At 48.9% G+C, this 13,052-nt stretch overlaps 1 protein-coding gene across 1 annotated transcript in view; it reads right to left on the bottom strand.

Annotated features, from left to right (window-relative positions):
- Positions 1–12,500, bottom strand: part of RWDD1 (RWD domain containing 1) — a 45,908-nt gene extending 33,408 nt beyond the window's left edge. The window contains exon 1 of the mRNA XM_040350278.1: positions 12,111–12,500. Coding sequence (XP_040206212.1) covers positions 12,111–12,183 — 73 coding nt within the window. The 5' untranslated portion in view covers positions 12,184–12,500. The remainder of the gene's footprint in view (positions 1–12,110) is intronic.
- Positions 12,501–13,052: the final 552 nt, after the last annotated feature.

Raw genomic sequence — 13,052 nt, 5'->3', positions numbered from 1 at the left:
TTCCCAACCACTTCTCCATTGTGTTTCCGAAATTGCCTAGCCCAGGGTTCTATGTTGCATACCTGGTGGGAATGCCCTAAAATCAGGGGATTTTGGAACAAAGTGTTCTCTCTCATTAGGAAGGTGACCGGGATACCGGTGGACAAATCTCCACAAATAGCGTTATTGGGGGTTAATGTCCCACAGGCCACCAAATACACTCAAAAATTGATAGCCTTCTTGCTCACTGGTGCTAGGATCACACTGGCTGGGGCGTGGAAACAACCTTCTGTATCATTCCAGAAGACCAAAAGGAAAATCTCTTGGATCATGCACCAGGAGAAAATGGTCAGTACAATACTCGATTCTTCCAAATCTTTCGAGGCAGTATGGGAACCCTGGGCTAGATATATAGGCATCTCTTTGTTATAAGGATAAGGGAAGGTGGGGGATATCCATCCTTTTTGGATTGCTGTTATTTTTGATATTGGGACGTATAGAGCGAATCATATAGTCCGTAGCTGGCGACACTAATCTATGTTTTCTTTCTTTCTGGTCTTCCTCTGTCTCTCTGTTTCTTTTCTTACCCTCTTTCTCTTCCTTTTCCTTTACATATCTCCATAAATATATTAAGGTATGATAGGCAGTTGCATCTTGAAAAGACTACAGTAGAGAACTTTATCTTCTCTCTTCTTTGTTTATGTTTATGTGTTATAGTGAGCACTGGAGATTACTGCTTGTTAAGTAAGCTCTCGTCAGGAGTCTCATGCTTTTACTAAAATATGGAAATAGGCTAGGTTAATCCCTACGTTGGGATGGGCCCATGGTCTCGGAAATTTCTGTTATTCCGGGATAGGGGGTCCATTCTTACCCTAGTTAGGCACACATTGCAAGCTGAACGCATTCACTGGTTCTTAGGCACAGTATGAACCCATTGGGGGTGCCGGGAATGCAGTCAGTACCAGGTGCCATTTTATTCCCTTTTTTTTTTTTTTTTTTTTTTTGATCGCATTCTTATTCTCGTTTTCTCCCTTTTGAAGACTTTAGTCTCAAAGTGGTGAAATTATCCTATTACATGTATATGTGATGTCCTTGCACTAAACTCCTTCTGACAATATTGTTACCTTAGTCTCTGTACTGTATGTATACCTTTTAGCCCCAGGTTGTGCTGGAGGCTCATGCTATGTACTGTACTGCCTTTAAAAAAACTGATTTAAAAAAAAAAAAAAAAAAAAAAAAAAAAAAAAAAATCCAACATTTACAATCACTTTAAGGGCTCTGTGCAGAAAAGATCAGCATCAGCGATGATTTCATCAGCTGTCGGGTGCTGCCGCCGCCATGCGCGAGGCCCGCTCCTCTCTCCTACTTGCCCGGCGACAGGGGGAGGGAGGAGGGGGGAACCCCAGCCGTGACGTCAATATCCGCGGCTGAGGCTCCCAGAAATAGGAAAAAAAGGATACCTGATCAAAGACAGGTACCCCCCCCCCCCCAAAAGTGCCAACTGTGGTACCGTGGGGGAATCAGAGGAGTCAAAGTTCCACTTTTGGGTGGAACTTCACTTTAAGAAAATGCTGGTTATCAACTATCAGAAAAAGTAAACTAAAAGGACTAAAGTCAGAATTTATTTCCCTAAAGTATACATCCATTCTACTCTGACACATCAATCAGAATTGTATCAATACCTTTAGCAGTTAGGTTCTAATAAACTTTAAAATCACCAAAAGAAAAAAGGAAACCAAAAGAGGGTCAGTGGATTTATATGACAAATGATCACGGTAATAATGTCACTGGTTCTCAAAAAAAGTGGCAAAAATTTCAGTTGGGTGTCTGATCTGACCACCGCAATGTCAAAAACAAAAATAGGATGTGTACTCACTGTAAAATCCTTTTCTCTGACTTCATAGATGGACACAGCAGCAATCTTGACAACGTGGGTATCAGCCTTCAATTAGGAGAGGACTAGGCAGAAACAGGTTAAATGTTTTAACACATCAAAAAACTGTAAAGTACCGCTCGGGGGCGGTCCCTCTTGGTACAACCCCTCTCCCTGCATCATGCAGCTCAGTTCGTCAAAAAGCAGTACAAACAGTGGGTGCTGTGTCCGTCCATTGACTCAGAGAAAAGGATTTTACGGGGAAGTACAAAAATCCTATTTTGTCTTCCATTATGGACGGACACAGCAGCAATCTTGACAAAGTGGGACGTCCCAAAGCAGTGTCAAAAAAACGAGGGGTGGGAACAGCATTAAAACCAACTTCCCCCCCCAAAAAAAACAGAGCTCAACAGAGGAGTTGCAACTTTCAAACAGCCGCCTGCAAAACCCTGTGGCCGAAGGAAGCATCCGAAGATGCACTCACATCAATCATGTAAAATTTTGAGAAAGAGTGAACGGACGACCAGGTCGCCGCCTAACACACCAGGAAACAGAAGCTTGGTGTCGGAAAACCCAAAAGGCACCTATGGCCCTGGCCGAATGCGCCGTGATCGGAAAAGGGAGGCGCCTGATCCACCTAGAAATGGTGGGCGACGAGACTGCCAGGCCCTCCTTAGGACCAGCCACCGAGACAAAAAGTGAGTCTGACCTCTGGAACGGAGCAGTAGCAGACAGGTACACCCGCAGAGCCCGGACAACGTCCAAGGAATGCAGCGTCGCCTCCTTATGACGCGACAAGCGAGGACACCAGGATGGAAGTACAACGTCCTCATTAAGATGAAACGTTGAAACGACCTTAGGAAGAAAAGAAGGCTGCGGACGCAGCACCACCGTATCTCTGTGGAAGACCAGATAAGGAGCCTTGCAAGACAAGGCTGCCAGCTCAGAAACACTTCTAACTGACGTAAGAGCCACCAAGAAGACCACTTCCTGAGAAAGCGTCAGTAAGGGAATCCCCCTAAAGTTCTCAAACGGTGGATTCCGAAGCACCGAGAGGACAAGGGTCAAGTCCCATGGATGTAGTGAAAGACGGACCGGAGGGGCCACATGGTGAACCCCCGTACAAACTTAGTCACGGGAGAGTGAGCAGCCAAGGGTCTATGAAAGAAGTCAGCCAAAGCAGAAATCTGCCCCTTAAATGTACTTAAGGCAAGTTTTTGGTCCACCCCACGCTGTAAGAACAGCAGGACCCTGAAAACCGAATAAGTACGCCGATGCCACTTCATCTCTTCACACACACAGTTGCGAGCCATCCAGGTACGACGGTAAATCTTCCGAGAGGATGACATTCGTGCCCTCAACATGGTAGAAATCACCGAAACCCACAGGCCTAGGTCCCGGAACAGCTGGCTTGCAACAGCCATGCTGTTAAACACCAGCGACCGCAAAGCAGGATAAAGTATGGGACTTTGCGACAGAAGGTCCTCTCACAGTGGCAGACACCAGGGAACGTCTGCCACCAGACGCACTAGGTCGGCGCAACAGGGACGCCGAGGCCAATCTGGAGCAATCAGGATCATTGGAATCCCTTCGACCTCCACTCTGCGAAGCAGATGTGGCAAAAAGTTTTAGAAGAGGAAAGGCATAGATCAGCCGATACCGAACCCACGGTGCCACCAACGCGTCTGTCGCGCCTGCCTAGGGGTCCTCGACCTGGCCACAAACCTCAAAACTTTCCGATTGAGACGAGAAGTCCCCGTCTGGCATGCCCCATCCCCGGTGAATGAGATGAAAACACATCCGGGTGTAGAGTCCATTGTCCTTGGTCCAGCATCTGGCGACTCAGGTAGTCCACTTGCCAGTTTTCCAAGCCCGGAATATGTATACGGCCAAGAGAGCCAGCACAATCCGTACTGCCCACCTCAGAAAGTAAGCGACCTCTGAAGCAGCCGCCGCGCTTCTTATTCCTTCTCGGTGGATGACATACGCCACCGCTGTGGTATTGTCCGACTAGATCCTGACGGGATGCCCCTGGAGCCTCTGAGACCACGCGGAGAGGCACAGCCTGATCACCCGGAGTTGCAGGACATTGATCGGCAGGTAGGATTCCTCCGGAGTCCAGCGACCCTGGGTCGACTGAACCCCCCAGACCCCCCCCCCCCCCAACTGGTAAAGCTGGCGTCCGTTGTGATCACCATCCAGTGAAAAGGAAGAAACGATTTCCCGGACAGAAGTGCCAGTGTCCAGGGAGGTCCTGACTAGGTGGCTCACCCGGATTGGACAATCCAGGGACGATGGGCACTTGTCCCATCTGGACAGAATTTCCTTCTTCAACACTCGAGTGTGAAATTGAGCATACAGTACCGCCTCAAAAGGAGGCTACCATGAGACCCAGGACTCTCATGCAAAGCGGAGTGACAACCATCCTTGGGATGTCAGCTGCCGCACCGCAGCCCGAAGGGTCTGCAACTTTTCCCCAGGGACAATTTTTTTTGCCTCTGAGGAGTCCAGAATCAACCCCAGATACACTATTCTTTGAGACGGCACCAACACTGGCTTCTGAGAGTTCAGCACCCAACCAATATCTCAGAGGGTCTGACAGGTTATAGACACGCTCACCTCTAATTCTGAGCTTGAAGTGGCCCTCAGAAGAAGATCGTCCAAGTAGCCCACGATAGCGATGTCACGCTGTCTTAGTAGGGCCAGAATCGGGGCGAGCACCTTGGTGAACACCCCCGGGGCCGATGCCAGGCCAAAGGGGGAGCCGTAAACTGATAGTGGCTTTCGCTGACCACAAAGTGCAGAAATCACTGATGCCTGGTCCATATGGGGACATGCAAGTATGCGTCCTTGATATCCAAGGACGACAGGAAATCCTCACTGTCTGACCGGTCGCGATCCGCGTCCTCTGACGCATCACAATCAGGGCCATGAGCCATAGCTGGGCCTGGCTCTGCATAATTATCCCTGGGAGATTGAGGGGAGAGGGGGCGTTTTTTACCCCCCGTTTTCCTACGCGCCGCTTCCACCCTGGCAACAGAGGCCTCCAGGACCCCCGACATAGCGTCCACCGACACAGCAGGTGCAAGGGGCCCCAGTTGCCAACTCAGATGTTCCTGAGGAGGAGGTGTCCGCTTCCAACGCCATGCTGACCCACGCGCCTGACACCTCTGGAATGTAAGGCAAGCTACACAGCCCCAGCTGCCACAGAAAGAATGAGAGGCTCCCCCCAGAGGACTCGCCATCCAAACGGTACTGCCCAGCTGTCGCCTCCCGCCTGAGGTTATGTCTCCCACCGCTGCCTGTGTCAACCTGCCTCACTGTAGCACGGCTATGCTATTCGCTCCGTATCCCAGACACACGAGGCCAAGCACTTCCCCAAAATGGCCGCCGAGCGGCCGCACTGTAAATAGGCACGTAGCCACAAGAAAATGGCGGCTGTAAGAAGATAGAGCACAAAACCGCCGCCTTCCCAAGAAAGAAAAAACATAGCGCGCACACAGCAGGCCGCAACACCCGGGACCTCCGCACAGAGGTCCCCCACACTATGGCAGCCCAATGAGCACCCGAGGAGGGTGGAGCAACAGCGCAGCCCTCCGCCAGCGGATGGAGCCCCCCCGGGCGGAACCCCCAGACACACGCAGCCACCCAGCTCAAGAGTCCAGGGAGGAGGGAAGGTAGGCTGGGAAACCCCCAAATCGACCCCCCCCCAGGAATGTCCAGCTAAGTCCGCCTGCCGAAGCAAGGGAACTACTACCATGGGCTTCTACACTCGGCAGAAAAAAACTGAGCTGCATGATGTAGGGAGAGGGGTTGTACCTAGAGGGACCGCCCCCGGGGCGGTACTTTACAGTTTTTTGATGTGTTTAAACATTTACCTTTTTCTGCCTAGTCCTCTCCTGATTGAAGGCTGAATACCCACTTTGTCAAGATTGCTGCTGTGTCCGTCCATGAACGGAAGAGAAAAATAAATTATTCGCTGATCACAGCTATTACTAGTATAAAAAAAAAAAAAAAAGAAGAGGAGGAAAAAAAAAAACTATTTGTAGATGCTAAAACTTTTGTGCAAACTTAAAAAAGAAAATATTTTTTTTCTAAATTGTTGCCCTTTTTTGTTTATAGCGCAAAAAATAAAAACCCCCAAAAGAAATTTGTAAATTTGTAAAAAAAAATTGCCGGTGCCCTGTCCTGACATTTTTATTTTACGGGAAAGTAAGGAAAGTGGTTTTCTTTTTTTTTTAAATGTTTGGTCTTTTATATTATGGATAAAAAATTAATGTGGATACAGTGTTGCATGACAGCGTAATTTTCAGTCATACCATCAGTACTAAAAACTGATAAATGAAGATAATGAAGGGGGTAATACAGACTTCCACCCAAAAATTGACTTTCTACTTTTTGGAATCTCCCCCCCCCTCCGGTGTCACATTTGGCACCTTTCAGGGGGGAGGAGGGAGCAGATACCTGTGTAATACAGGTATTTGCTCCCACTCCCTGGCATAGATCACCACGGTGACCTACGCCACTTCCTGCGCATACACTGTCCTCCCCCACACACAGGTCACAGAAGACAGCAGGGACCAGTGAGGACGCGCAGCGCGACTCGCGCATGCGCAGTAGGGAACCAGGGCGTGAAGCAGCAAGACTTCACTTCCCGATTCCCTCACCGAGGATGGCGGCAGGGGCAGCCAAGCAACTGATTGGCTTTGGCTGCTGACATCGCGGGCACCCTGGACAGGTAAGTGTCCATATAGTAAAAGTCAGCAGCTGCAATATTTTTAGCTGCAGGCTTTAATAAAAAAAAAATTTAGGCGGACCTCCGCTTTAAGCAATTCGAGAGGAACTTCATCCATTTCTCTAGAAATAAAGGTCAGCAGCTACACATACTGTAGCTGCTGACTTTAAGAAAAGCAGGAACTTACCAGTGCGATCTTCCCACCACTGTGGTTCCCTGATGCAGCCATCTTGCATTTGGGAGCCGGCTGTGACTTTCTGATCAATAACAGCCTGCTCCCTACTGCGCAAGACTGGTTGTGCAGCCTCAAGTGATCTGTCCTGGCAGGCTAAGGGCTTGGGTGGTACCAGCGATGCCATACTAACCCAGAAAAGAGTTAAGGGACTACCTCTAAAAAAAAAAAAAAAAAAAAAAAAAAAAAAAAAAAAAAAAAAAAAAAAATGTGATCTCCGTAAAACATAAAAAACTCAAATGTTAAAAGGGTGGGGAGAAGGATGAGTAGTACTTTAACTTCTGAGTACAGGCCCACCCCCCTTATATTTGCCATCTCCATCTAGCGATGTACAAGAGAGTAGTGGCTCTGCTGGACCTCTCTCTTATCATTGTGTTAATTACAGCCAGTGAGCCAATGAGGAGAGAGCAGGGTCAAGCTGCGGTCTGTGTATGAATGAACAATGTCCATTCACAGGAGTGCGACTTGAGTGCGAGCCTGCTCAAATGCCCTCATGGAAAGAGGCTTCCTACTGGAAGTACTCAGCAGGGGACTCAAAAAGAAGATGACTGGCGCTGCTCCATGCAAAACCATTACACAGAGCAGGTAAGTAGAACAGGTTTATTTATATTTTAATTCTAACCTTTAGAATAACCTCAAAAATGTATTTACGCAAAAAAAACATTTTTGAATCAGGTGCAATGACTGAGTACATATCAAAGCCAAGACCAGGATGAGGAACGAGAAGAGAAGCTTGAGAGGAGATATGATAGTAATGGGAAAATACTTCAAAGGTGATCCCAGCAGAGGAAAAAAACTTTTCAGTCTCAGGGAATATAAGGGTACACGGGTCACACAATGAGAATAGAGCAGAAGTGGTTTAACCTTAAAGTATAAGATCACCTTACAGAAAATCTATAAGGTGAACTTACACTGGACCCCCTCCCCATTCCACCCAGTCCAGCTGTACCCGAGTCCCACGGTCACCCGCTGTGACACATTAGGTCGCCACTTTACCAGTCAGAGTATTTGGAATCCATGCAGCTTTCTCTCCTCTTTTCCAGTGCTGACAGAACAGGCTAGGCGTATCCTGATTGGTTGGCGCCGACCAATTAGAATGCCTCCTATACATACCTTTACAATGTATAATAAGGAGATTTAGCTGTGGGGATTTCATATCTTTGGACCAGTGAAGTGGCGACCTGATGTCTCACAGAAGGTGATCGCAGGACTCGTGTACAGCGGGATGGGGGGGATTGGGAGGGGGTCCAGGGTAAGTTTACTTTACAGATTTTCTGTAAGGGTGAACTTGCTCTTTAAGCTCCGTAGGGGGTTTTTCTCTGTCAGGGGAATAAGGATGTGGAACTCTCTTCCACAATTGGTGGTGTCAGCAAGGAGAATTTATATTATTAAGAGACTCTTGGATGTGCATCTTAGTGAACACAATATACAGGAATTTGGGAAATGATTATCGACACTGAAACACATGCACCTACACAGGTTGAACTTGATGGACTATTGACTTTATTCAACTTTACCTACTATGAAACCCCAACACATTTACTTTAGCAACCTAATTAGGCTACATTTATACTGGCAAATGAAACACAATACAATGCAATGACAGGCTGAGGGTGACCGCAGTTATTCATGACTATTCGAACAGCTAGCAATTCCCTGTGGTTAGTGACAGATGATCGTGTCTGCATCCAGCTACGCTTGCTAGCTTACCTAGTCATTGCATTATATGGGCAGCTGCAACTCTTTACACACACCTGTAATTTCAGCTGCAGGAATCCGCAGTGTGTCCTAAGCTGTTTGAGTTCTAATCTGTGCATCAATGCGGCATGGATTGCTCTGGGATGCATTTGTAGATCTAAACAGCCATCGGCCTGTCAGTGATTTAACCACAAAAAATACTGCTACAGCGCGGTCGAGTTACTGTGACAGGACGTCCTCGTGCACTTCCGCGTTTGCGCGTCCCCTGGGGCGCGCTCGCGGAAGTGTCCGTGCTCGCCGGGTCTAGAAGACCCGGCGCGTCACGGATCACGGTAAATTGCCGCTGATCGCGGCCGTTTACCACGTGATCACTCCGTCAAATGACGGAGCGATCACTTGTAAACAAACCGGCGTCATTTGATGACGCCGGTTCCTCCCTCTCCTCTCTGTACAGTGCGAGAGGAGGGGGGGGGGGGGGGAGGGAGGGAGAGCGTGTGTCAGCAGTTCTGTGGCTGGATCTGTGACAACTGCAGTCACAGATCCAGCCATCCATCCATCCCAGCTCAGCTATCCCTGCGCCATACTCTGCCATACTCTGCCATACCCCATGCTCTGCCATACCCCGATGCTCTGCCATACCCCGATGCTCTGCCATACCCCGATGCTCTGCAATACCCCGATGCTCTGCAATACCCCGATGCTCTGCAATACCCAAATACTCTGCATATATAATGTTTTGGGGTTCTATGTAATTTTCTAGCAAATAAATGGTGATTTTTACATGTAGGAGACAAATGTCAGAATTGGCCTGGGTGCTCCAGAACGCCTGATGGCGCTCCCTGCATGTTGGGCCTCTGTATGTGGCCACGCCGTGTAAAAGTCGCACACATGGGGTATCGCCATACTCGGGAGGAATAGCAGAATGTGTTTTGGGGTGTAATTTGTGGTATGCATATGCTGTGTGTGAGAAATAACCTGCGAATATGACAGAAACAAGTTTTTTTTTTTTTTTTTTACAGAATTTGTCGTTTTTCTTTTATAGCGCAAAAAATAAAAAACCCAGAGGTGATCAAATACCACCAAAAGAAAGCTCTATTTGTGTGAAAAAAAGGACAAAAAATTCAAATGGGTACAATGTTGTATGACTGAGTAATTGTCATTCAAATTGTGAGAGCACCGAAAGCTGAAAATTGGTCTGGTTAGGAAGGGGGTTTAAGTGCCCAGTGGTCAAGAGGTTAATCAAGCCACCCATGCAGGTAAAGACAGGGGGGTATCTCCGATACGATACGCCGCTGTAACTTTGGGCGCAAGTTCTGTATTCAGAAAGAACTTGCGCCCTTAGTTACGGCGGCGTAACGTATGTGTGGTGGCGTAAGCCCGCCTAATTCAAATGGGGATGTTGGGGGCGTGTTTTATTTAAATTTTACTTGACCCCGCGTTTTTCACGTTTTTTTTTACGGCGCATGCGCCGTCCGGAAAATATCCCAGTGTGCATTGCTCCAAATTACGCCGCAAGGACGTATTGGATTCGACGTGAACGTAAATGACGTACAGCCGTATTCGCGAACAACTTACGCAAACGACGTAAAAATTTCAAAACTCGGTGCTGGAACGACGGCCATACTTAACATTAGCTACGCCTCATATAGCAAGGGTAACTATACGCCGAAAAAAGGCTAACGTAAACAACGTAAAAAAATGCGCCGGACGTTCGTTTCTGAATCAGCGTATCTAGCTCATTTGCATATTCCTCACGTAAATCTATGGAAGCGCCACCTAGCGGCCAGCGTAAATATGCAGCCTAAGATACGACGATGTAAGATACTTACGCCGGTCAGATCTTAGGGAAATCCATGTATCTGGAGATACGCCGTCGTATCTTCTATCTGAATCTACCCCAGGCTTTACAGAACAGCACGTCCGTGTGAATGAGCCATTGGAAATGGCCCTTCCCACATTCCTAACCTCTAAGCCAGGGCTCTCCAAACATTCTAAGCAAAGAGCCACCTGTTTAAGGTCCTTCAAAGTTTGCGGGGGGGGGGGGGGGGACTGTGGCCATTGGGAATAGATTGCCCTGGTTTCAGTGTGAGTAAACAATGAATCTTTGGTATTATGGGGGGGGGGGGGGGTAATAAAGTCCCATCGTTGGGGGTCAGTGTAAGGCAGGGCCAGGACAAGGGGTGGATAGAAGGCACAGCTGCCCTGGGAACAGCAGAGCAAAAATGGGCAGAGAGTGAGTGGCGACAGTGGGAGGGGGATAATTGCACCCATTACTGGCGACAGTAGGGAGGGGGGGGGGGTTGCACCCATCACTGGCGACAGTAGGGGGGGGGGGAATTGCACCCATCACTGGCGACAGTAGGGGGGGGGGGGAATTGCACCCATCACTGGCGACAGTAGGGGGGGGGAATTGCACCCATCACTGGCGACAGTAGGGGGGGGGAATTGCACCCATCACTGGCGACAGTAGGGAGGGGGGGGGATAATTGCACCCATCACTGGCGACAGTAGGGAGGGGGGGGGATAATTGCACCCATCACTGGCGACAGTAGGGAGGGGGGGGGATAATTGCACCCATCACTGGCGACAGTAGGGAGGGGGATAATTGCACCCATCACTGGCGACAGTAGGGAGGGGGATAATTGCACCCATCACTGGTGACAGTAAGGGGGGGGGAATTGCACCCATCACTGGCGACAGTAGGGAGGGGGATAATTGCACCCATCACTGGTGACAGTAAGGGGGGGGGAATTGCACCCATCACTGGCAACAGTAAGGGGGGGGAATTGCACCCATCACTGGCAACAGTAGGGGGGGAATTGCACTCATCGCTGGCAACAGTAAGGGGGGTGGGGAATTGCACCCATCACTGGCAACAGCGTGTGTGTGGGAATTGCACCCATCGCTGGCATCAGTGGGGGGGGGGGGGGGGTTATTGCACCCTGGCCTGACAGATTCCTCTGTCAGACTAGAGTCACATATGTGCAAAGAGCTGCGTGTTTCTGTGTGGGTTGGGTGCGAGAGATTATGCATGCGTTCCTGACCCACACAGAAACTCGCTGCACGCATGTCATTGGGGTAGCCTTTAAATCTTCAAGACACCCCCACGCATTGGCACTCCAGCACCCTGCGGTTCCATGTGATGCAATTTTTATAGAAAAGGGTCGGGGGCTTTTCTCCCTGTGTTTCCCGCAGCCACAGCAGCCCTTTCAAATGAATGAAGCGCTGTGCATGCACATATGTGAACCTATGCTGAGCCTGGCTCTACAAGAATGTAAGTACCCTTCTAAGCGTTTCCCCTACTTTTATAGCTAGGTCCAGGGGGACTGAGAATTGTAAAGCAGACTCACAATCCAGGCTGAGTTAATCCCAGAGGGGCTCTTCCATGTCACCCTGGTCTATACCACCCCAGAGGGGGGCTCTTCCATGCCACCCTGGTCTATACCACATCAGAGGGGGCTCTTCATGCCACTCTGGTATACACCACCCCAGAGAGGGGCTCTTCCATGCCACCCTGGTCTATACCACCCCAGAGAGGGGTCTCCTTTATGTCACCCTGGTCTATGCCACCCCGGCCCTGGGCCCCGGCTCACCTGTGAAGGAGTCAGCATAGATGGACTCCAGAGCTTCCAGCTCATTGCGCTGTTCCTCTCTGTAATCCGTCATGGTTATCGGGCCATTGACCGAGGACGGGACAGAGACCAATACGTACAGCGAACCCCTTACTGACACCCAGCCGGCCACGCTCGGCAAAGAATCGCTCGCTCCGACATCGATTGCTCTCGTCTAGACTGCACCTCCACCCTCTTAACTCCTCCGGTGCCAGCCTTAGGACACCGGGCACGTCGCACAAGAGATTGCTGGCTACAGAGCACTAATTTTCCACTTTTAGGCAGCTGCCATAGACACCAATGTGTATACCATAACAGGGCCCGCCAAGCGTGCCACATGAAAGTGGAAGTACTAAAGCTCGAGTTTCCCTTCTTTTTCTATCGGCTATTGACAGATTGTGCTTGAATTGTCGCAGGATATGATGTCATCAAGAAGCGTTTCTTAGCATGTGTGTATAAATGTACTGCCCATCTGTCAGCTCTGATATAGATAAAACGGAAATATAATATGTATTCTTTATATGTCACAGTTATTCCATTGGGCATTGTCATCTGCTTTCAGTTGTTAGTGGAATGGAATGTGTTGATGGGGCACTTTTGCAGCCAATCCAATTTAATTTTACTTCCCTGGAAGGATTTGCCCCCTTAATGACCAGGCAATTTTTTGCAATTCGGCACTGCGTCGTTTTAACTGACAAATGCACGGTCCTTTTTTCCCCCACAAATAGAGCTTTCTTTTGGTGATATTTGATCACCTCTTCGGTTTTTATTTTTTGTGCTATAATCAAATAAAAGCTGACAATTTAGAAAAAAAAAACAACAACAATATTACTTTCTGCTAAGGATGGGGTCCTGATGCTCAGCTGCAGAGATCGGAAAATGTCTCCCTGCCTGTGGTTAGCGTAGCATGGTGCCCGACTTCCT

The sequence above is a fragment of the Rana temporaria genome, chromosome 4 (genome assembly GCF_905171775.1).
Source record: "Rana temporaria chromosome 4, aRanTem1.1, whole genome shotgun sequence".
In the NCBI taxonomy this organism is placed as follows: domain Eukaryota; kingdom Metazoa; phylum Chordata; class Amphibia; order Anura; family Ranidae; genus Rana; species Rana temporaria.
Note: the sequence above shows the minus strand (reverse complement) of the source record. Positions and strands in the feature narration are given on the sequence as shown.